The sequence below is a fragment of the Scyliorhinus canicula genome, chromosome 9 (assembly GCF_902713615.1).
Source record: "Scyliorhinus canicula chromosome 9, sScyCan1.1, whole genome shotgun sequence".
Taxonomy (NCBI): domain Eukaryota; kingdom Metazoa; phylum Chordata; class Chondrichthyes; order Carcharhiniformes; family Scyliorhinidae; genus Scyliorhinus; species Scyliorhinus canicula.
The window spans coordinates 141,472,183-141,494,832 of NC_052154.1; the positions used below are offsets into that span (position 1 = coordinate 141,472,183).

The following is a 22,650-nucleotide window of genomic DNA, read 5'->3' on the forward strand; positions in this document are numbered from 1 at the left end:
TGCCTGCCCAATGATTACAGTTACCAGATTCGTAAATTTAAACACAATGAGCAAAATTCTCCGTTTGCGAGTCTTAGGGCACGATTCTCCGGAAAGATTTCTCAGTGTTGTAGCGAGCGGGAATTGCCGTGAGCTTCCCGGCGCTCAGCCCAGCAAGGCCGGCAACGCTATTCAACATCAATTGCTCCACTTAACGAGGCCTCACGGGGTTCTCACCACAAATTAAGGCTCGGCAGTTGATTCGCTGGCACAGTGTTCACCAACCTCCCGCTAACAAGGTCGAGCAGCACTTAACCAGCACTTGCTCAGCCAACCCCAGCTACCTTGCAACAATGGTGCCAAGGAGGCCAGCCCCAAGATTCTGGGATGCTGACCTGGGGAGGCTGCTAGATACTTGGAGGCCAGGAGTGATGGCATGTTTCCCCGAGGGTAAAGTGATTCTCTTCTTTAAACTACAACCATTCTACTCAAGATAGTACTTCAAGCAGTATTTTTGTATTAACTTATGTACTTACCACAGACGTAATCAGGACAGCAGAAGTCTGATTTGTAATAGGTAATAAGCCTTTCTCCATATGCACACTGAGGAGCAAAACTCTCACAGACTGTTTGATTGCAAGCTGAAAGCAGATTGGAATGATAGTTAATGTTAATGTTAATTTAATCCCTGGGAACTACAATTCAGTCAGTCTTACGTCTGTGGTGAGCAAAATACTAGAAAGGATTCTGAGAGATAGGGGCCGGGATTCTCCAACAATGCGGCTAAGTGTTGACGCCGGCGTATACACCGGACTGTTTCAAGCTGGCTTCAACGGGCCACTTGGCCCAGCGATTCCCGTGGGCCACATGGGGCTAGCTTGGGGCCGGAGTGCTCCGCGCTGCTCCAGCTGCCACATGCGGACCTGCCCTGCTGACCACGGGTCCATGCATGCGCGTGACGGCCAGCCGTGGGTCCGCGCGTGCGCGCGGCAGTCACTTCTGCACCGGCAACATGGCCGAGGCTCACAGTGGGCCAGTACGCACGCCCACCGATCGATGGCCCCCGATCGCGGGCCTGGCCATCGTGGTGGCCCCCCTGGAGACTGACCCCCCCGCCCTCCCCAACTCCTCACCACGACGGCCACTGCAGCTGCAACACCATTTGAACCATACGTGAACTACGCCAGCGGGAACTCGGCCGGTCAACTGCGGCGAATTGGCGTGGGGGCCTCTTTCAACGGCCCCCGACCGGAGCTGCATTGAACGCGCGCGCATGGCTGGTGCCGATTCTCCGGTCGGTGGTGAATCACGTCCCGCCGTCAGACCCGATCGCGGGTCTGAGGCCCCATTCTCCGCCTTTATGATTTATGATTATTCAGAAAAACATAGTCAGCATTGATTTGTGAGGGGCAGGTCATGCCTCACAAGCCTCATTGAATTCTTTGAGGATTGTGGTAGTCACCACTGATGTATATATTGTATATATACGAAGTTGATATAGCTGCTTTAAGGTAAGGCCCCTGTACTACAGGTACGGGGGTAGATCCCTGCCTGCTGGCTCCACCCAGTAGGTGGAGTAAAAATATGTGTGCTCCCCGTACAGCAGCCATTTCGTCAGCTGCTGTAGGAGGCCAAACATCTCTGTGTAATAAAGCCTCGATTACACCCTACTCTCGTCTTTGCGTAATTGATAGTGCATCAATTTATTACACTGAGTTTTTCAGAGATGGACCTCCTCTGTGGAGGAGCAGAGAGATCTTGGGGTCTTTGTTCATAGTTCTTTGAAAGTTGCCACTCAAGTGGATAGAGCTGTGAAGAAGGCCTATGGTGTGCTAGCGTTCATTAGCAGAGGGATTGAATTTAAGAGCCGTGAGGTGATGATGCAGCTGTACAAAACCTTGGTCAGGCCACATTTGGAGTACTGTGTGCAGTTCTGGTCACCTCATTTTAGGAAGGATGTGGAAGCTTTGGAAAAGGTGCAAAGGAGATTTACCAGGATGTTGCCTGGAATGGAGAGTAGGTCATACGAGGAAAGGTTGAGGGTGCTAGGCCTTTTCTCATTAGAACGGAGAAGGATGAGGGGCGACTTGATAGAGGTTTATAAGATGATCAGGGGAATAGATAGAGTAGACAGTCAGAGACTTTTTCCCCGGGTGGAACACACCATTACAAGGGGACATAAATTTAAGATAAATGGTGGAAGATATAGAGGGGATGTCAGAGGTAGGTTCTTTACCCAGAGAGTAGTGGGGGCATGGAATGCACTGCCTGTGGTAGTAGTTGAGTCGGAAAATTTATGGACCTTTAAGCGGCTATTGGATAGGTACTTGGATTAGGGTAGAATAAGGGAGTGTAGGTTAACTTCTTAAGGGCAGCACGGTAGCATTGTGGATAGCACAATTGCTTCACAGCTCCAGGGTCCCAAGTTCGATTTCGACTTGGGTCACTGTCTGTGTGGAGTCTGCACATCCTCCCCGTGACTGCGTGGGTTTCCTCCGGGTACTCCGGTTTCCTCCCACAGTCCAAAGATGTGCAGGTTGGGTGGATTGGCCATGAAAAATTGTCCAAAATTCTATGATTAACCTAGGACAAAAGTTCGGCGCAACATCGTGGGCCGAAGGGCCTGTTCTGTGCTGTATTTCTCTATATCTATATCAAGCCGGATCGCCTGCAGCTGCATCCTCAAGCAGACAACGCCAAAAAGGACTTTGAACATTGGCTAGCCTGTTTAGAAGCGTACATCGGGTCTGTGCCAGACACAATTCCAGAAGCACAGAAGCTCCAGATCCTTTACACGCGGCTGAGCTCCAATGTCTTTCCACTCGTCCAGGACACACCGACCTACGCAGAGGCCGTGGTGCGATTGAAGGAAAACTACGTTCAGCGGACTAACAAAATCTACGGCAGGCACCTCCTCTCCACGCAGCACCAACTTCCCGGTGAGTCAGTGGAAGATTTCTGGCGCACCCTGCTCGCCCTAGTTAGAGATTGTGACTGTCAGGCCGTTCCGGCCACAGAACACTCAAATTTGCTAATGAGAGACGCATTTGTTACGGGCATAGGGTCTGACTACATCCGCCAACGCCTCTTAGAGGGGGCCACGCTCGACCTCGCAGCAACCAAAAAACTAGCGCTCTCATTTACGGTCGCATCACGCAACATTCAGACCTATTCCCCCGACCGCGCGGCCGACCCCCCTGTGCATCGTGGACTCCGCAGACGGCTGCCCCATCGTGGACCCCATCAGCGACCGCTCTCAGCCAACCCCATGCCTGTGCCGCGCAGCAGCCAACCCTGGTGGGTGCAAATACTACTTCTGTGGGCAGTCAAAACACCCCTGACAGCGCTGCCCAGCGTGGAGTGCCCTCTGCAAGGCCTGTGACAAGAAGGGACATTTCGCTGCAGTGTGCCAGGCCTGCTCAATCACGGCTATTGACCCGGCACCCCCCATGTGCGGCCAGTGGGTGCCGCCACTTTCCCCTCCTCAGACCACATGCGGCCAGTGGACGCCGCCATTTTGCTCGACTCGCAACACATGCGGCCTGTGGGTGCCGCCATCTTGTTCCCCCCACGACCAGCGGGCACCGCCATCTTGCCTTCCTCATGACACGTGCAGCCCCAGGGCACCGCCATGTTGCCTCCCCCTCGTCACGTGCGGCTCGTGGGCGCAGCCATCTTACCCGACTCAGGATCCCTGCCTGTCGGGCACCTCATCCGGCCGCTCATCGCCTGCAACCGCCGCCGACCAGCCGTGTCTCGCCTCGGTCACGATTGACCAGTCTCGACCACGCAACCTCACGACTGCTTCAACTAAAGTGAAGGTTAACGGACACGAGATCGCCTGCTTGCTGGACTCCGAGAGCACTGGGAGTTTCATTCACCACGATATGGTAAGGCGCTGCTCCCTCGCGGTACACCCCGCTAACCAGAAAACCTCCCTCGGCCTCCGGATCCCACTCCATGGCGGGCCGAGGGTACTGCATCACCACTCTCTCTGTCCAGGGTGTGGAGTTCAGCGGCTTCCGCCTCTACGTCCTCCCCAACCTCTGCACTGCCTTGCTACTCGGCCTGGACTTCCAGTGGAACCTCCAGAGCCTAACCCCGAAATTTGGTGGGCCCCTACCACCCCTTACTGTGTGCGGCCTCGCGACCCTTAAGGTCGACCCACCTTCCCTTTTTGCAAACCTAACCCCGGATTGCAAACCCGTCGCCACCCGGAGCAGATGGTACAGCGCGCAGGACAGGACCTTCATCAGGTCTGAAATCCAGTGGCTGCTCCAGGAAGGCATCATCAAAGCCAGCAACAGCCCCTGGAGAGCCCAAGTGGTAGTGGTCAAAACTGGGGAGAAAAACAGGATGGTTGTTGACTACAGTCAGGCCATCAATCGGTACAAGCAGCTCGACACGTACCCCCTCCCACGCATATCTGATATGGTCAATCAGATTGCACAGTACCGGGTCTTCTCGACAGTAGGCCTGAAATCTGCCTACCACCAGCGCCCCATCCGCAAGGCGGACCGCCCATACACTGTGTTCGAAGCAGACGGCCGCCTTTACCACTTTCTTAGGGTTCCCTTTGGCGTCACCAACGGGGTCTCGGTCTTCCAATGGGAGATGGACCAAATGGTTGACTGGTACGGACTGCGGGCCACTTTCCCGTACCTGGACAATGTCACCATCTGCAGCCACAATCAGCAGGACCATGAAGCCAACTTTGCCAAATTTCTCCACACCGCCACTCTCCTCAACCTCACGTATAACAAGGAGAAGTGCGTGTTCAATACAAACTGCTTAGCCATCCTCGGCTTTGTGGTTCAGAACGGAGTTCTGGGGCCCGACCCCGATCGCATGGGCCCCCTCATGGAACTCCCCCTCCCCCATTGCCCCAAGGCCCTCAAACAATGCCTGGGGATCTTTTTGTATTACGCCCAGTGGGTCCCAAACTATGTGGACAAGCCCACTCTTTCAATCCACTGTTTTTCCTCTGACAGCCGAGGCTCATCCGGCCTTTAACCGTATCAAGGCCGACATCGCCAAGGCCGCGATGCATGCGGTCGACGAGACGTTACCATTCCAAGCCTGGACTTCCAGTGGAACCTCCAAGTGGAGAGCGATGCATCAGATGTCGCTCTGGCCACCACCCTCAACCAGGCAGGCAGGCCCGTGGCATTCTTTTCCCGCACCCTCCATGCCTCTGAAATTCGGCACTCCTCCGTCGAAAAAGGGGCCCAAGCCATCGTTGAAGCTGTGCGGCATCGGAGGCAATACCTGGCCGGCAGGAGATTTACTCTCCTCTCTGACCAACGGTCGGTTGCCTTCATATTTAATAACACACAGCGGGGAAAGATCAAAAACGATAAAATCTTGAAGTGGAGGATCGCGCTCTCCACCTACAACTATGAGATTTTGCATCGCCCCGGTAAGCTCAACAAGCCCCCCCGATGCCCTACCCCGAGGTACATGTGCCAGCGCACAAGTGGACCGACTCCGGACCCTGCACGACAACCTCTGTCACCCAGGGGGTCACACGTTTTTACCATTTCATCAAGGCCCGCAACCTGCCCTACACCATTGAGGAAGTCAGGGCGATCACCAGAGACTGCCAGGTCTGCTCGGAGTGTAAACCGCACTTTTACCGGCCAGACCGTGCGCGCCTCCCACCCCTTTGAACACCTCAGCGTGGACTTCAAAAGGCCCCTCCTCTCCATCGACTGCAACACGTACTTTCTCAGTGTGGTTGATGAATATTCCCGATTCCCCTTTGCCGTCCCATGCCCTGACATGACGCCTGCCACCGTCATCAAAGCCCTCAGCACCATCTTCGATCTGTTCGGTTTCCCACCTATGTCCACAGCGACCGGGGATCCTCATTCATGAGCGATGAGCTGTGCCAGTTCCTGCTCAACAGGGGCATTGCCTTGAGCAGGACAACCAGCTGCAACCCCAGGGGAAACGGGCAGGTGGAGAGGGAGAATGAGATGGTCTGGAGGGCAGTCCAGCTGGCCCTACGGTCAGAAATCTCACGACCTCCCGCTGGCAGGAGGTCCTCTTCGACGCACTTCACTCTATTCGGTCGCTTCTGTGCACTGCGACTAATTAAACCCCCCATGAACATCTCTTTGCCTTCTTTAGGAAGTCCACCTCCGGGGTTTCGCTCCCGACATGGCTGGCAGCTCCAGGACCCATTCTCCTCCGTAGACATGTTCGACTCCACAAGGCGGACCCATTGGCTGAGAGGGTACAGCTACTTCACGCCAACCCGCAGTACACTTACATAGCATATTCTGACAGCCGCCAAGACACTCCCTTAGGGGCCTGGCACCAGCTGGTTCCCCACACAACCCCCCCCCCCCCTCCGACCTGGCGTCACCCTCCCTTCCCTCGGCTCACCCCACCACAGCCCCCGCTCCGGGACAATCCGTCCTCCCCTTGCCCAGTTGTAGATTGTGTCGAGGGCTGTTGCAGATTACAAGGGCAGCACAGTAGCACAGTGGTTAGATGAAGAGGATTTCGACACGCTCCCGGAGTCACCGAAGACCAAGCCGCCGCTGGAGTTGCCACCAGCACTACGGCGCTCTCGATGACATATCAAGGCACCGGACTGCCTGAATTTGTAATATTATCTGTACTTTTAAAACACAACTTTCTGTATATAGTTCTCCACACCCCTGCCGGACTCATCTTTTAACAGGAGGTGAATGTGGTAGTCACCACTGATGTATATATTGTATATATAGGATGTTGATATAGATGCTTTATGGTAAGGCCCCCGTACTACACATACGGGGGTAGATCCCTGCCTGCTGGCTCCGCCCAGTAGGGGGAGTATAAATATGTGTGCTCCCCGTACAGCAGCCATTTCGTCAGCTGCTGTAGGAGGCCACACATCACAGTGTAATAAAGCCTCGATTACATCCTACTTTCGTCTTTGCATAATTGATAGTGCATCAAGGATGTAACGAGACACATTCATGAAGGTTGGGCAGTGGATGTGGTGTATATGGATTTCAGTAAGGCATTTGATAAGGTTCCCCATGGTACGCTCATTCAGAAAGTTAGGAGGCACGGGATACAGGAAAATTTGTTTGTCTGGATACAGAGTTGGCTGGCCGAAAGAAGACAGCGAGTGGCAGTGGATGGAAAGTATTCCACCTGGAGGTCGTGACCAGTGGTGTCCAGCAGGGATCTGCTCTGGGACCTCTGCACTTCGTGGTTTTTATAAATGATTTGGATGAGGAAGTGGAAGGGTGTGGTAGCATATTTGCTGATGACACGGAGGCTGGTAGGAGTTGTAGATAGTGCCGAGGGCTGTTGCAGATTACAAGGGCAGCACGGTAGCACAGTGATTAGCACAGTTTCTTCACAGCTTCAGACTCCCAGGTTTGATTCCCAGCTTGGGTCTGTGCAGAGTCTGCACGTTCTCTTTGTGTCTGCGTGGGTTTCCTCTGGGTACTCCGGTTTCCTCCCACAGTCCAAAGATTTGCAGGTTAGGTGAATTGACCATGCTAAATTGTCCCTAGTGTCCAGAAACGTTAGGTGGGGTTACGGGGATAAAGTGGTGGCATGGTTTTGAAAAGGTGCTCTTTCCAAGGACCGATGCAGACTCGACGGGCCAAATGGCCTTCTGCACTGTAAATTCTATGATTCGATGACACTGACAGGATGCAGAGCTGGGCTGAGAAGTGGCAGATGGAGTTCAACCTAGATAAATGTGAAGTGATTCATTTTGGAAGGTCGAATTTGAATGCTGAATACAGGGTTAAAGGCAGGATTCTTGGAAGTGTGGAGGAACAGAGGGATCTTGGGGTCCACATACATAGATCCCTCAAAGTTGCAACCAAGGTTGATAGGGTTGTTAAGAAGGTTTATGGTGTGTTGGCTTTCATTAACAGAGGTATTGAGTTTAAGAGCCACAAGGTTTTTCTACAGCTTTACAAAACCCTGGTTAGACCACACTTGGAATGTTGTGTCCAGTTCTGGTCACCTCAGTATAGGAAGGATGTGGATGCTTTGGAGAGGGTGCAGAGGGAATTTACCAGGATGCTGCCTGGACTGGAGGGCATGTTTTATGAAAAAAGGTGGAGGGAGCTAGAGCTTTTCTCACTGGAGCGAAGAAGGAAGAAAGGTGACTTGATAGAGGTGTACAAGGTGATGAGAGGCATGGATAGAGTGGATAGCCAGAGGCTTTTCCCCAGGATGGAAATGGCTATCATAAGGAGACTTAATTTTAAGATGATTGGAGAAAGGTGTAGGGGAGATGTCAGAGGTCGGTTCTTTACACAGAGAGTGGTGGGTGCATGGAATGCACTGCCAGTGGAGGTGGTGGAGTCAGAGTCATTAGGGACATTTAAGCAACTCTTAGACAGGCACATGGACAGCAGTAAATTGAAGGGGTGCAGGTTAAGTTAATCTCAGATTAGGATAAAAGGTCGGCATGTCATGTGCCGAAGGGCCTGTACTGTGCTGTACTGTTCTATGTTCTATGTTCTATAGAGATGGAGGGTCAGATGATGCATGATGTGGGAGTTGTTGGACCCCATTGTAGTTTCTAGTGAGCACATCTGAAGTAAGTGTTGGTTGCTTGAGGAACTCTGGCTGAGAGTTGATGAGCTGGATTCTGAGCTTCAGACGCTGCGACACATCAGGGAGGGGGAGATTTACCTGGATTCTGTGTCCCAGAAGGCAGTCACAGACCTTAGACTAACTAACTTGAATTCGACAAGTGGTCAGGGACAAGAGGCTGTGGCTGCGAGTGAGGCAGGTAGTTGGATTCAGGAGATAAGGTTGCAGGAGCCTCAGCTCTTGTCCCTGTCCAATAGGTTTGAGATTCTTGCTCCCTGTGTGGACAGGAATGGGGACTGCAGGGAGGATGAGCAAACTGACCAGCACTGTGATGCAGGGAGCCATTCAAGTGGGGCGAGAGATATAGATTTAGTCGTAATGGGGGATGTATAGTTAGGTGCTTTGACACTGTTCTCTGTCACCAGGATCAAGTTAACAAATTGTATATTATTCCAAATCAGGAGTTCCCAGTGTTCCCCAATACCAGATGGACTAAGCTTTTGACCAGGGAACCGATCATTACAATTTCAGATTTGTTTTCATTGGGTGGATCAGGCAGAAAATGGTGTGACTGGAGCAGCCTCTGAAACAAAAAGGGGATCAAGCCGTAGAGTGAAACAAAAAGGAAGGGACAAGTGGTTAGTAAGTTTGCAGATGACACCAAGATTGGTGGCATAATGGATAGTGAAGAAGATTATATAAGATTGCAACAGGATCTTGATCAATTGGGCTGATGAATGGCAGATGGAGTTTAATTTGGATAAATGTGAAGTGATGCATTTTGGTAGATCAAATCAGGGCAGGACCTACTCAGTTAATGGTAGGGAGTTGGAGAGAGTTAAATAACAAAGAGATCTAGGAATACAGATTCATAGCTCCTTGAAGGTGGAGTCGCAGGTGGACAGGGTGGTGAAGAAGGCATTCAGCATGCTAGGTTTTATTGGTCAGAATATTGAATAAAGGAGTTGGGACGTCTTGTTGAAGTTGTACAAGACATTACTAAGACCACACATGGAATACTGTGTTCAGTTCTGGACACCCTATAATAGGAAGGATATTGTTAAACTAGAAAGAGTGCAGAAGAGTTTATGAGGATGCTACCAGGACTTGATGGTCTGAGCTATAAGGAGAGTCTGGATAGGCTGGGACTTTTTCCCCTGGAGCATAGGAGGCTTTGGGGTGATTTTATAGAGGTCTTTAAAATAATAAAGGGCATAGATAAGTCAACATCTTTTCCCAAAGATAGAGGAGTCTCCAAAGGGGCCATAGGTTTAAGGTGAGAGGGCAGAGATACATAAGAGACCAGAGGGGAAATTTCTTCACACAGAGGGTGGTGAGAATCTGGAATGAGTTGCCAGAGGCAGTGGTAGAGACAATTTTGTCCTTTAAAAATGTTAGACAGTTACATGGGCAGGGTAGGTATAGAGGGATATGGGCCAAATGCAGGCAAGTAGGACTAGCTTAGTGATAGAACTGGGCGACGTGGACAAGCTGGGCCAAAGGGCCTGTTTCCATGCTGTAAACATCTATGACTCTATGACCAGGAGGGGCTGGTGGATGAGCCCAAGGAGGAGCCAGTAAATGGAAGACAGCAGCGGAAAGGGTCTGACATTCCAGGAGGACCAGGGACGCCTTCATCTTCTCCAGATTCTCCTAGGACAACGCTGTGTCCATCAGCTCAACACCCCCTACCTACCCACCTCCCCTTCCCACCTTCAACCCCACCCCACCCTTCCCCCTCCTCCAGTCTGAGTGCTCCCTCTCTGACCACCCTGTTACTCTTTCCAAGGGTCTATGTAACATCACTCAAAGGTGATGGGCGTGTGTTAGCACTGTCAGCAGGTCACTGTACAAGGCAGGACAAGATAACCACTCGCTGAGAGGAAAGTTCGGGTGCTCCTCATGATCTTATTAAGCCTGACCCCAGTCTTCCTGCTGACAGTAGAATCTATTTGGCTGAATCACGCCCATCATTCTTGTGACATGGATGCGTATTCATCTGTAGACAGAATTAAAACTTACCACATATTTTGGTGGGGCAGCAGTTCTTATCACTAGCTAGACGAACTACTATTTCTCCAGAACGATGACAGATTGGTTCAGGGACAGCAGAGCAGTTGTGGTCCACAGTAATAATGGTGCCATTCTCCAGACACTTGTTCATACAGCATCCATCCAGTGAGGCATTCCATGTCTCACCAGCAGCATGGGGTAATCCCCAAGTATCAGTGCAAGCTGAAAAATACAAAACATATGGAATTATCTTACTTTAGCAACAAGTCCATGCAATAAAATATGTTGAGGGTTAGCGAACAAAACAACAACTGTTAATGTCTGAGCCCATGCTTGGCGCTGCAAATATATATTTTATGTGTATATCTGTGTGTATTCATGTACATAATATATTTTAATAAAAAATTAATAGAAACATTCAGTGTCTTGTTCTTCATGACTAGAAATAGAGTAGATAATTTGATATACCACATTTCTCCTCAGGTACACACAAAGTGGAATCGAAACGATGAAGGATGGTTCCTTCTGGACAAACACATCCCTCACTCAGAATGGAGCATGATGCATCCTCAGATGGAAAAAAAGCCCTGTTCTGACACGTCTTTGCTTCACAGGTCAGTACACAAGCTTGGTATATTGTGTTAGCAGGACATGTAAAGGCTGAAAAAGCAGAGAAAAACACTCATTGTTTAATTCATTTAGGTTAAGGAGGATCTACATATTTTAAAAATTGAATGACGTACAGGTCAAATAAATAACAAGTTACTATGAAGATTGAGATTAACCATAAATGTCAAAATGTGATTTTTAATTTTGATTGATCTCTAATTTTCTTGAGTATTGCTGAAAAAAATACATCTGTTTCTGAGACAAAATGTTGATGCCAATGGAGAATTTGTGGACTTTTACGACAGAAAAACCGGTGCCACACCTGGACTGATTCCACTACCGCTGAGGGGCTAGCACAAATCGATTCCAAAGAAAAACGGTGTGTGATTCACTGGGTCCATGATCGACACTCAGGAGACTGACAAGCTGCAGCTGCACACATTGCACTCCCTACACACACTTATCCCAGCCAAAAAGATGGCACTGATAGCGCTGGAGCCGCCCATACAGCTGATGGGTCGGCTGGGGCCAGAAGGGACCCAGGGGGGTGCGCTGGGGAGACAGCTATAGGTTCAAAGTGGGCTGTTAGCAGTGTACGCAGCTGCATAGCTGACCTGCTGGCTGCAGCAATCGTGCTCCATGCTCGTCCACCCCGACCCCACAGCCCACCTCCTGGCCAACCCCACCACTCCACCCAGCCCTGGCAGAAGCCCCCTGGCCAGCGGCACAACTGTCAGCAAACTACGGCGATGTTGAACACCTTCCATACCTCCTCTCTCTCCCTCAGCAGCCGCCACGCCGATTTCACAATTTGTTAAAGCATAAGTGAAACATGCCGTCGGGAACTCGGCCCATCAGGGGCGGAGAATCACCGAGGCCCTGGAGAGTACTGGGCCTGGCTCGTTAATGATATGCAAATGGTGTTTACTGTACATGCGGAGTGAAATACATTGATTCTGTTTTCGAGGTGATGGAGAATTGCAATTTGGTGTCAAATCGGCGCCTGCTGCGATTTTGGCACCAGAAGCTATTCTCTGCCCAATCGTATTTCCCGATTTCGCCGTCAGCAAACGGAGAATCCCAGCGGCTGTCTTTTACTCTTTTAAAAGATTTTAATCTAGCACTCATCAAGACCAGAGCAAGAATGCCAAATTTCAATAAGAACAGCACTTTATATTCCATGAGAAAGGTGGACAAGTCGGTTCTGATTGGTCAAGGTGTTGCCATGACAAATTCACCCGAAAGCCTGTTCCCCCATGCTTTTGTTTCTTCAAAAATGTGCAATGTCTGGACATATTCATTTTGCCTGGAGGGGACAGGTCCCTGCATATGAATATATGCAGCTTCTTGCAAGGGAAAGTGAGCCACATTGCAAACCTGACTGATAATCTTCAGCACACCTGGGATTGTTATTCTGCCTGGACTGCTTAACTCCAGAATTCACGATAACCTTGGTCCAAATATGGAGATAAGAGCTGAATTCCAAAAGTGAAGCTCATTAAGGCAGCATTTGATAGACTGTGGCATCAAGGAGCCCAAGCAAATTTGAGTCAAAGTGAATCAGGACTCATACCAGCATAAAAGAAGATCATTATGTTGTTGGAGACCAATCATGTCAGCAGCTGGACATTACTGCAAGCATTCCTCAATTTAGAGTCTTAAGCCGAACCACCTCCAGCTGCTTCATCAATGACCTTTGCTCCATCATAAAGTCAGAAGTGTGCATATTCATTGAATATTGGAACAGAACACTGAACATTTGCGACTCCTCAGATACTGAGACAGTCTGTGCCTTCATGAAGCAGGCAATATTCAGATTTGGGCTAATAACTGGCATACCATTTAAGTGCCAGGCAATGACCATCTCCTACAATAGGGAATCTAATTACCTTGTCTTGACATTCAACTGCATTACCATCACTGAATCTACCACCACCAATGTCTTGGAGTCACCACTGACAAGAAAGTTATTGACTTATAAAGATATGCAGGTTAGGTGGATTGGCCAAGCTAAATTACCCATTCATGTCCAAAGATGTGTCGGTTAGGTTACGGGGAAAGGGTGTGAGAGTGAGCCTGGGTAGAGTGCTCTTTAGGGTGGGTCAGTGCAGATGCAATGCGCAAATGGCCTCCTTCTGCATTGTGGGAATACTATGATTCTATGATCTACAAGGCATAAGTCAGGAATGTGCTGATATACTGTCCACTTGCCTGGATGAGTGCACTCAACACTCAAAAAGTCAGACGCCATCTGGGACAAAGTAGCCTGCTTCATCTACACCCCATCCACAAACTTAAACATTCACTTCCTCCATTGCTGGTGCACTGTGATTGCCTTGTGTAGCATGTACATGATAAGTTCTGGTAACTTGCCAGGCTTCTACAACAGCACTTTCCAAATCTTCAAGCTCTCCCTCCCAGAAGGACAAGGGCATGGAAACATCATCACTTGTAATTCCTCCTTCAAGTCACATTTTATCCTTCATCGTTACTGGGTAAAGATCCTGGAACTCCCTAGCTAACAGCATTGTGGATGTATGTATCTATTAAATCTGCAGCAGTTCAAGAAGGAAGCTTATCACCACCTGCTCAAGGGAATTGAGGATGGGTTAGAAATTCAAGACTTGCCAGTAAATTCCACATCGCAAATAAAATAATACCCTATCTCCCTGTCCATAATTTTCTTTATTTCTTTCTCTACCCTTTACTTTGATTGGTCAGGGAGATAGACAATTGATTAAGTCACAAGGTTCCAAGTGAGACATTGACACCACGGACAGGTTATCAATTACTTTTTGCATTGACTTGAGGAGTAAATAAAATGTTTCTAAAGTGTGGAAATAAATAATTCAAGTAATGTCAAGCACCATGTGAAGGAAGCAAAATTGCAACAATTTAGAACCCGTTGTTTAAGCTTTAATCTGCATCGATGTATGTGGCCGTGATCATGCAGGAAACGTATATTAGTTTATCTAAAATGTGCAACTTACAACAGTAGTCTGGTTTCCTCCACTCGAGACAAATGTTAAACTTGTTACAGAGAGCCACATATGCAGCCAGAGCAGAACAATGGTTGTTCACAAATAATGAGTCACGGATCCAGAGCTCACAAAACATTTCTGGAGAAACCTATCAGAGAATAAAAATCCTTCACAATGATTATCTGTAAGGTAAATAATGATCAGCAGTGAAGGTCAAGACAACAGATTACATTGAGATATCCTTAATCAGGATCACAAGACCAAGTTTCTTACATGAATTCACTGTCGATATTTTGCTATTCTCATAACATGTAACTTATTTTTTTTAAGCCAAGTACTAACAATTAAAAATGCAAAATTGTCAGCGGAAGAAATTGGTATATGTATCAGGATTGGTATAATAAAGATGTCTCAAAGTATTGTAATAGCACAGGTCAAGGGCAAACCAGTAGGCAAGAGGTTAAACATATACCAAGGGAAAACCAGCAAGCAATGGGTTAAAGTTACCCACTTTGGAAATGATTTAATCACCTCATAGAGCATTTGAATATGAAAAGGGAAACACAGGAGGCCCCAGTAAGTTGAAGGGATCCATTGTCCAACACATTTGCACCTCTTCTAGAAGCTAAATATGTTAAGCACAAATCCATGAGATTGTAAGGAAACATTGTATTCTTTAATCGTTTTCCCATTACGGGGACCAGAAAATATGCATGCTGATCACTTTGTATTGTTCCGAATGATTCAGTGACGTCAATACCTGCTTGCGATTCTGAAGAACTTTAAATATATATGCATGTAATTCTGAGGACAGGCAGAGCTGACTTTGCGAGCTATAGGCTAGCAGCAGAACTTGCCTCCCCTGTGTATACACAGTTTTTTCCGAATTAAACAAAGTTTTACCAACACCACGCGGTCGAGAACAGACTTTGAGGTTTTTCTTCCCTCCAACAAAAATGTTAAATGCGTGAATGTGAATTATTAATAAAGATAGTAGTGACACAGGATCAAGAGGTGTGTAACATCATGAGGGGGATAATTATAGATTTCAAGTGGGCATAGAGATTCAACAGACAAATATGTCACATGAAAGTTAAGGCAGAGAAGTGGGAAGTGATGCATTTTGGGAGGAAGAATGGGGAATGTTATGTTATTACAATGATATAATCCTGGGGGGTTTATTTACTGTATGAGACACAATGCACTAATTGTTCATCGGGGATTTGGTAAATACATTGTGGATTAATTTATTAAGAGAGAATAAATGAGAATAGTTATACATAGGTATAAAGCTTGAGGACATCAGAACTGTATGTGTGATTTTCTCAAAGCAAAGCTGAAACGAAGACTGGATCACATGATACATTTCCCTTCCAGTGATGTCACAGTGCTAGCGCTTTAAGGCATATTACAACAACCCCCTTGTTTTGAAACATACTTTTATCCTTCCAAAGAAGTACAACCATTTATGATACATGCTATGATATAAAGTTAGATAGCATGACATAAGTGTATAGAACTGATGAATCCATGAGTCTCCTAAGTGCAAAGGTAATCTGCTGGAACACCCAGATCTTGTGATGATAACCTTGTCTGGGTGTTTCTTTAATAGCTCACAGTAATCTGAGGCATTATCATTCTTGGATGTTGTTCTGGTTGCATTTGGGATCTTGCCCTCAATGCAATAGGACTGTACGGTGGCTGCAGAGCTGGAATAAATCAGATTTGCCCTCAGTCCCGCCTCACCATTATGCCTTTCTGTGTAATCACTTCACAAGGCCTTGGTTCTGAACAAATCCTCGTCACCGCGGCTGATTGCCATGTACATCTGTGGGATGCTGGATGTGAACTTGTTCCAACTGTAAACCTGGCATGTTTGTAGCTGCATTTTTAGAATGCACATTGGTCATCTTCTATTCTAGTTTTTAGAATATCTCTCTACTTTCTGAGACTGTAGGATGGGTAAGAGTTGGTAAATCAGTATGCACTGGTCTACCAAACATGAGTGCTGCCAGTGATAGAATAGTTATACTTGAAGTCATCACTCTCAGATGTAACACTGTAATGTATAGGCATTTCCTGGTCTGTCTACATTTGAGAATTAAAGATTTCACCATGCAAATCATTCATTCAGTTAGGCTGTTAGATTCAGGGTGGAGAATAAGCAGTGTAATCAGTATTCCACATCTGGCACATATCCTAAAATGGTTTACTAATAAATTGCAGACCGTTATGCAGAATGATTTCTCTACATAGACCAAATAGCTGAAGATACCACCTAGAGTGTGTGTGACAGCTGTGCTTGATGGATTGTGCAATTGTTGAATAATGGAGTACTTGTTAAAGTAGTCAACGATGTCAATGAAGTCAGTGACATGGACATGAGAGATGTCAGATGTGATTTTGGGCAAAGGAAGTTGAGTACTAGTTGTGTCTCCAAAGCTTTTCTCTGCATTCAGCATGGTGTGCTTTCAATACTTTGTTGCAGTCTGACCAAACGTTAAGAGTCTTCGCAAGCCATGCACAATCTAATGCTGTTCACCATGTCATACCTATACTTAATCATGCAGCCACCTGTCTTGCCATCTCTGATCATTATTATTATTATTATGGTATTAGAGACAGAGGGTACCAATTGCCCATAAAGAATTTAGTAAACATTCTGTGTGTTAATTTATTACAGGTTTGTCCAAGGCTGGCCTACAGGCTGGATGTGGCCCTGAGGGATTTTGATGCGGGCCACTAGGTTGTTCTAGTGTAGGTAACCGTTGAACTCCAAAATTTCTGTGACAGAATTTTTAAAAATTCTCATAGTCTGATGACCAGTGGCTGCCTATCAGCACAGGGTGAAACCAATCTGTGATCAGATGAGCGTCGTATCATCATTTGCTGGGTAAATTTTTAATTTCTCGGTTTCTGGCTGGGGAGCTCAGAGCAGAAAGGTAAGATCAGCGAGGAGTGGGTGGATTGGAGCTGGTGGTTTGAAAGCTGGGTGCAGGTTGAAGGTGCTGGCAGGCTGTGGGGGGGACGCAAACTGGAAGTCTGGAGGGAAGAACTGGAGCTGGCAGGTTAGGGAAGGACCTTGGCTCAGACATCAGACTTGGAACTGGATATGGCCCTGGCCTTGGACATGGCAGGCTCGGGGACATGGGGAGTGGGGGAGTGCCTGGTGCGTGTTGGAGCTGGAGGGTATGGGTAGATTATGGGAACTCGCAGGCCTGGGTGGTGCCTTGTGGGAGCCTGGTGCTGGTGGTTCGGAGGTGCTGTTGGGTGCTTGGAGCTGGAGAGTGGCTAGTAGGTGCTAAGAGCTGAAGGGTGATCTTGGGTGCTTGGAGTTAATGGGGAGCTTTGAATGCTCAGAGTTTAGGTGGGAGCTAATGGGTGTTCAGGGCTGAGGGGGGGCTGATGGGGGCGGCTAGTTGGTGCTCAGAGATGGCGGGTTGGGGTAATCGGTTGGTTTGGTGCTCGGAGTTGGGGCTGCTGGGTATGTGGGGGTGGGCACGAGAGACTAAGTGAATGGGTGGTGGGAAGTGAGGAGGCTGAGTAAGTGGATGGATGGGAGTTAAGGAGGCTGAGTGAGGGTGTGGGAGTGAGTGCAAGAAACAAATTAAGTATATGGAGGTGAGTCTGAGTCTGCCTTATAGCCATTCTTAGGTTTCTCACTCTCTCTCAAGACCACATACCAATGCATACACATGCAATTATCCATGTTTACCCACCCAGATACTTTGGCCCATTCACAGTTATGTAATTTCTGTGAATTACTCTTTTTTATTGCTCTGCTTTTGCTCAGCAATTCTTTCTTTCCTTAAAACCTCAACTGTTTTTGAAATTCAGTTTATTGTTATGCCAGACAAAATTTGCTCATCAGCCCCCTGAGTGACAAAAATATGGAAGTGTGCCCTCTTCAGCAAAAAAGTTGGACAAGCCTGGTGTATTAAGACTAGCACATGAGATCAGTTATATGTTGGTACAACGCTTAAAGTAATCAGAGCTGTGTTGTGTGGGCTCTGGATGGCATAGCACCTTTCCTTTCTAGTGATGTCATGCCATAATCCTTTCGAGGCGTATTACAACACGGAGGTACACTATAACTGAATTGGAAAACTTTAAAAGAGGTGCAGAGACCTAAGGGATCCCATACCCACATTTTTGGAGGTGGAAGGATTAGTTTTCAAGGCCATTTTTTAAAATATGGGAATCCTGGCTTTACAATTAGAGACATATTGCAGAATCGTACCATATTTTTTCAAAGTGTCAGGTTTAGTAGCTCTCCGGCTGCACAGCCCAACTTTTACTCAATTTCTTGAGCCTCTATGGGTAAAATAAATCAGTGGGTGGGATTCATGCCATCAATATGGTGGAACGGGACCTGGTAGAGCCGGCAAAGCCGGTTCCACAGAGATCGGGGTACCCTCTTTAAAGGGTGCCCTGATCAGAATTGAAGTTCAACTCTCCACCCCCCACCCCACCACACCATAGAGATATCACTTGCATTCCCCTTACACACAATTATTGGGGCCTCCTCCCATTGTGAAAGTATTGCTGGCATTACCCTCCCACACCGTGTGCTCCCCCACCGTGCCTGCGAGTTCCCCCCTCACTGCCCACTACCCCGTGCCTGCATGTCCCCCTCAATAGCCCCTTCCCACCACACATAATGGAAACACCACCCCCCCCACCCCACACACACACACAAACACATACACAATTTGGCTCCCCAGAGAGTCCGTCTCTGGTAAAAGCCCCCAGTACTTCCCCTTGGGGCATTAGTAAGATTAATGTTGAATGCAGCAGCCTCTCGTCCTCCCCCCCCCCCCCCCCCCCCGCCTAGCGGGAAGTCGCCCAGGCAGGATTCACTACTGGCCCTTAAAAAGGGGGGACAAGGCTCCATGGACACTGATGAGGAGTAAAGAGGTGAGTACACCTCTCCCTTTAACTGCGGGGAGCACAATTGCACAGCAGCTGCTATACAGATGCCATTTGTGTGGGGGTCCTCAAGGAATCTGAAGGTTGGGGGGCTAGGCTGGAGGGGACCAGGTCGTGGGGGGTCTCCCATGGGATTGGGTAAACAAAGTGCAGCTGCAGCCTGTCTGTCCTAAAATCCTCTCAAAACCAAAACCATTTGGCAGGTTGTTTCTTGGAGAAGAATTTCACTCCCCTTGCAGTTTCGATATGATCTTTGGTTTCACTGTTGCAGTACTCCTGCTTTTATCCCCTTGTACTTGGTTGTTTACATTGAATTTCACACCCCTTGACTTTTACAACGCTCTTGATTGACAGCTGAAGGCTATCTCAAAGGAGGGTTTGGCTTTGAAGAAAAATTATCCATACTTGAAACATTAGCTCCATTCTCTCTCCACAGATGCTGTCAGACCTGCTGAGATTTTGGGGTGGCACAGTGGCGCAGTGGTTAGCACTGCCTCACAGTGCCGAGGTCCTGGGTTCAATCTTGGCCCTAGGTAACTGTCCATGTGGAGTTTGCACATTCATCCCGTTTCTGCATACGTCTCACCTCCACAATCTAAAGATGTCCAGGTTTGGTGGATTGGCCATGCTAAATTGCCCTTAATTGGAAAAATAAATAAATAGAGTGCTTAAAAGACCTGCTGAGATTTTCCAGCATTTTCATTTTTTTTGTGTGAGGGATTAGCTTTGTTTGTTTTTACTGCACTTCATGGTCCATTAATTCTGAAGTGCTTCCCCTTTTGAGTAGGTGCCCTGTCTGACTGCATTTTGTCTGCAATAGATTTATTCTACTCTGAAGTGCTTCCTACAAAGCGCAAGTGCTCTGTCTGAGTGTTTTTTCATTGTCGTTTTTTTCTACACTGAATTGCTTCCTAGAAGGAGTAGGTTTGCTGCCTGAGTGCTTTTTGTTTTCACGGTGTGTTTGTTTAAAGTCTGAAGTGCTACTGAAAAAGAGCAGGTGCTTTGATGACAGCACTTTTTTTAGATGGGAAATTTTTCAACTTTTGAAAGCCGAAGAGCATGCCCGCACAGAGGTACTTTTCCAGCATAGAAACGGCAGACACCACTCAGACATTAAAGTGCAAAGATTCCTCAATGAGTACCTTCTTGCAGCCTCTGTTAAATTCTCTGGATAGAATGATAACCACGCTAGGGGTCTCGGAGGCGCTCGTAGCCCCCAAGTGGTGAGGGACATGGCTGTATAGTGCCAGGTTGGCACTTCCAAAGATCAGGGCCTGAAATGGGGGACTAGAGGGGGACCTGGTGGGGGCTAAGGGATGAATGGGTGGGCCCAAAAGGTCGGGCCCTTTGATGAACTGATATTGAGGTTTCAGACACTTGGGGGGTGGGCTAATTGCAGCTGTTTGCAGGCAGTCTTTGCTGATGAGAATGGGGGCTCTTATGACAAGGGGGGATGGTATATTTGCCACCAAGAAACTGGGAGACGGCTGTAGTAACCCTTCTGAGATCAGGGCGCCCTGAAGATTCGACCTGGCCAGTGCCTTTGGGTCCCACACATCATAGTTTTGGCACAAATCACTCCTAGCTCCAAAGAAATTTCAATGGACTGCGATCTGGATCGTGATGACCCACCTGACAGGAACTGCATCCCATTTCCGAATGGAAATTTAGAAATCGTTTGGGAGAACTGCGCCCAAAGTTTCTAATTGGTAATAAAACTGTTAATCAAATAAAACTCCTAGTTATGCAAACAACCCCTACCCAGCTGAGTTAATGAATCATTCTTGTAGCTCAGCCAAGAATTTCTAATGAAGGCTATCCGTATCTGTTAAAGAAGAAGAGCAGTGAATAATGTAGACTAGATTGAAGGAAATTAATGCAGATTTCTGAATCAGAAGGAAGGGCCCATTTGTCGTGATTTCTTCAGAGGAAAATGAACAAGTATTTCATTTTCTGCAGATGTACAGGAAGCTGCCTGGGGAAATCTAATTGCAGATGGGAATATTGTAAAAGTGAACAAGTGCTGAGAAGAAAAAGAGCCTTGAGAAAGCAGAGATATGGGGCAGAATTCTCCGACCCCCCGCAGGGTCAGGGAGTCGCCCGGGGCTGATGTAAATCCCACCCCCGCCGTGGCCGGAATTCTCCACCACCCGGGAATCGGCGGGGGCGGGAATTGCGCCCTGCATATCGCCGGGCCCCCCGCGCCGGTCGGCGATTCTCCGGCCCGCGATGGGCCGAAGTCCCGCCGCTCTCAGGCCTCACCCGCCGACGTGGTTTAAACCATCTCTGGTGCCAGTGGGCGCAGGTGGCGCGAGCGGGTCCTGGGGGGGGCACGGGGCTATCTGACCCCGGGGGGTGCCCCCACGGTGGCCTGGCCCGCGATCGGGGCCAACCGATCGGTGGCCGGGCCTGTGCCGTAAGGGCACTCTTTTTCTTCCGCCGCCACCACGGCCTCTACCATGGCGGAGGCGGAAGATACCCCCTCCCCCGCGCATGCGCCGGCATGACGTCAGCGGCCGCTGACGCTCCCGCGCATGCGCGGCCTCACGCCGACCGGCAAAGGCCTTTCGGTCAGCCCCAACGCCGGTCGGCGTGTCGCCAAAGGCCGTTCGCGCCGGCCAGCGGAGCGGGAGCCACTCCGGCGCAGGCCTAGCCCCCAAAGGTGCTGAGAATTCCGCACCTTTCGGGAGGCCCGATGCCGGAGTGGTTCTCGCCACTCCGGTACGCCGGGACCCCTCGCCCCGCCGGGTAGGGGAGAATCCCGGCCATGGAACGGGAACAAATGCTTTGTGGTGGGATGACAATGTGGATGGTGGAAATAATAGAGAATGATCTGCCAGATGTAAATGTGTGAACAGGACGGAAGGACAAGAGGAATCCTATCATTCTTAAAAGGTGGTGGAGAAGAATTGAGGATTGACACTCTGGAAATTATGTAGTGTTTGGGCTGTGCGACAGCTGTAAGTTTAGACTACATACTTGTGCATGACAGAGGGCAAAGGTTTCACTCTGGAGCATTCTGAAGCATTCGGAGCAGTTGCTTGTCGAACAGTTGACCTCTAGACGACGGCTCATCTTTATACCAGTCTCCGTGCTGGCCAATGCCCAGTCTTGAATGAAGGTCACTGGGTCATCATCTTTTTTAAGAACTGTGCCATTTTTCAAAGTTAGGTCATTTATTCGATTTCCATCACAATAGCCTGCAAATATAAGTATAATGTACACAGAAACTCAACAAGGTAATGAATAATACTTTGTGTTATCAAGCAGCAATTAGGGTATATTATACCCAGGGTATAGTGGGAGCCTTTGGGCGCGTTTCTCCACAAATGCGGCGAATCGTAAAGGCTGCTGTGAAACTGGCCGTGTTTCACGGCAGCCTCCACGCCCCCTCCCGGGACCCGATTCTCCCCCCGGGCGGGGCTAGCAGCGGGGCCCCGTGAAGCACGGCATCGCGGACTTAGCGACCGTCGCTAAGTCAGCGCGCCAAGCGTCACGCTGGCTGATGCACACGATGACGTCAGCCGCGCATGCGCGGGTTGGACAGCTCCAACCCACGCATGCGCGGGGCCGTCAT

At 48.7% G+C, this 22,650-nt stretch overlaps 1 protein-coding gene across 1 annotated transcript in view; it reads right to left on the bottom strand.

Annotated features, from left to right (window-relative positions):
* The window catches only part of LOC119970940 (otogelin-like), a 323,755-nt gene that overhangs the window by 48,169 nt on the left and 252,936 nt on the right, over window positions 1-22,650 (bottom strand). The window contains 5 exon segments of the mRNA XM_038806051.1: window positions 516-620; window positions 10,564-10,776; window positions 11,023-11,214; window positions 14,154-14,292; window positions 22,053-22,273. Coding sequence (XP_038661979.1) covers window positions 516-620; window positions 10,564-10,776; window positions 11,023-11,214; window positions 14,154-14,292; window positions 22,053-22,273 — 870 coding nt within the window.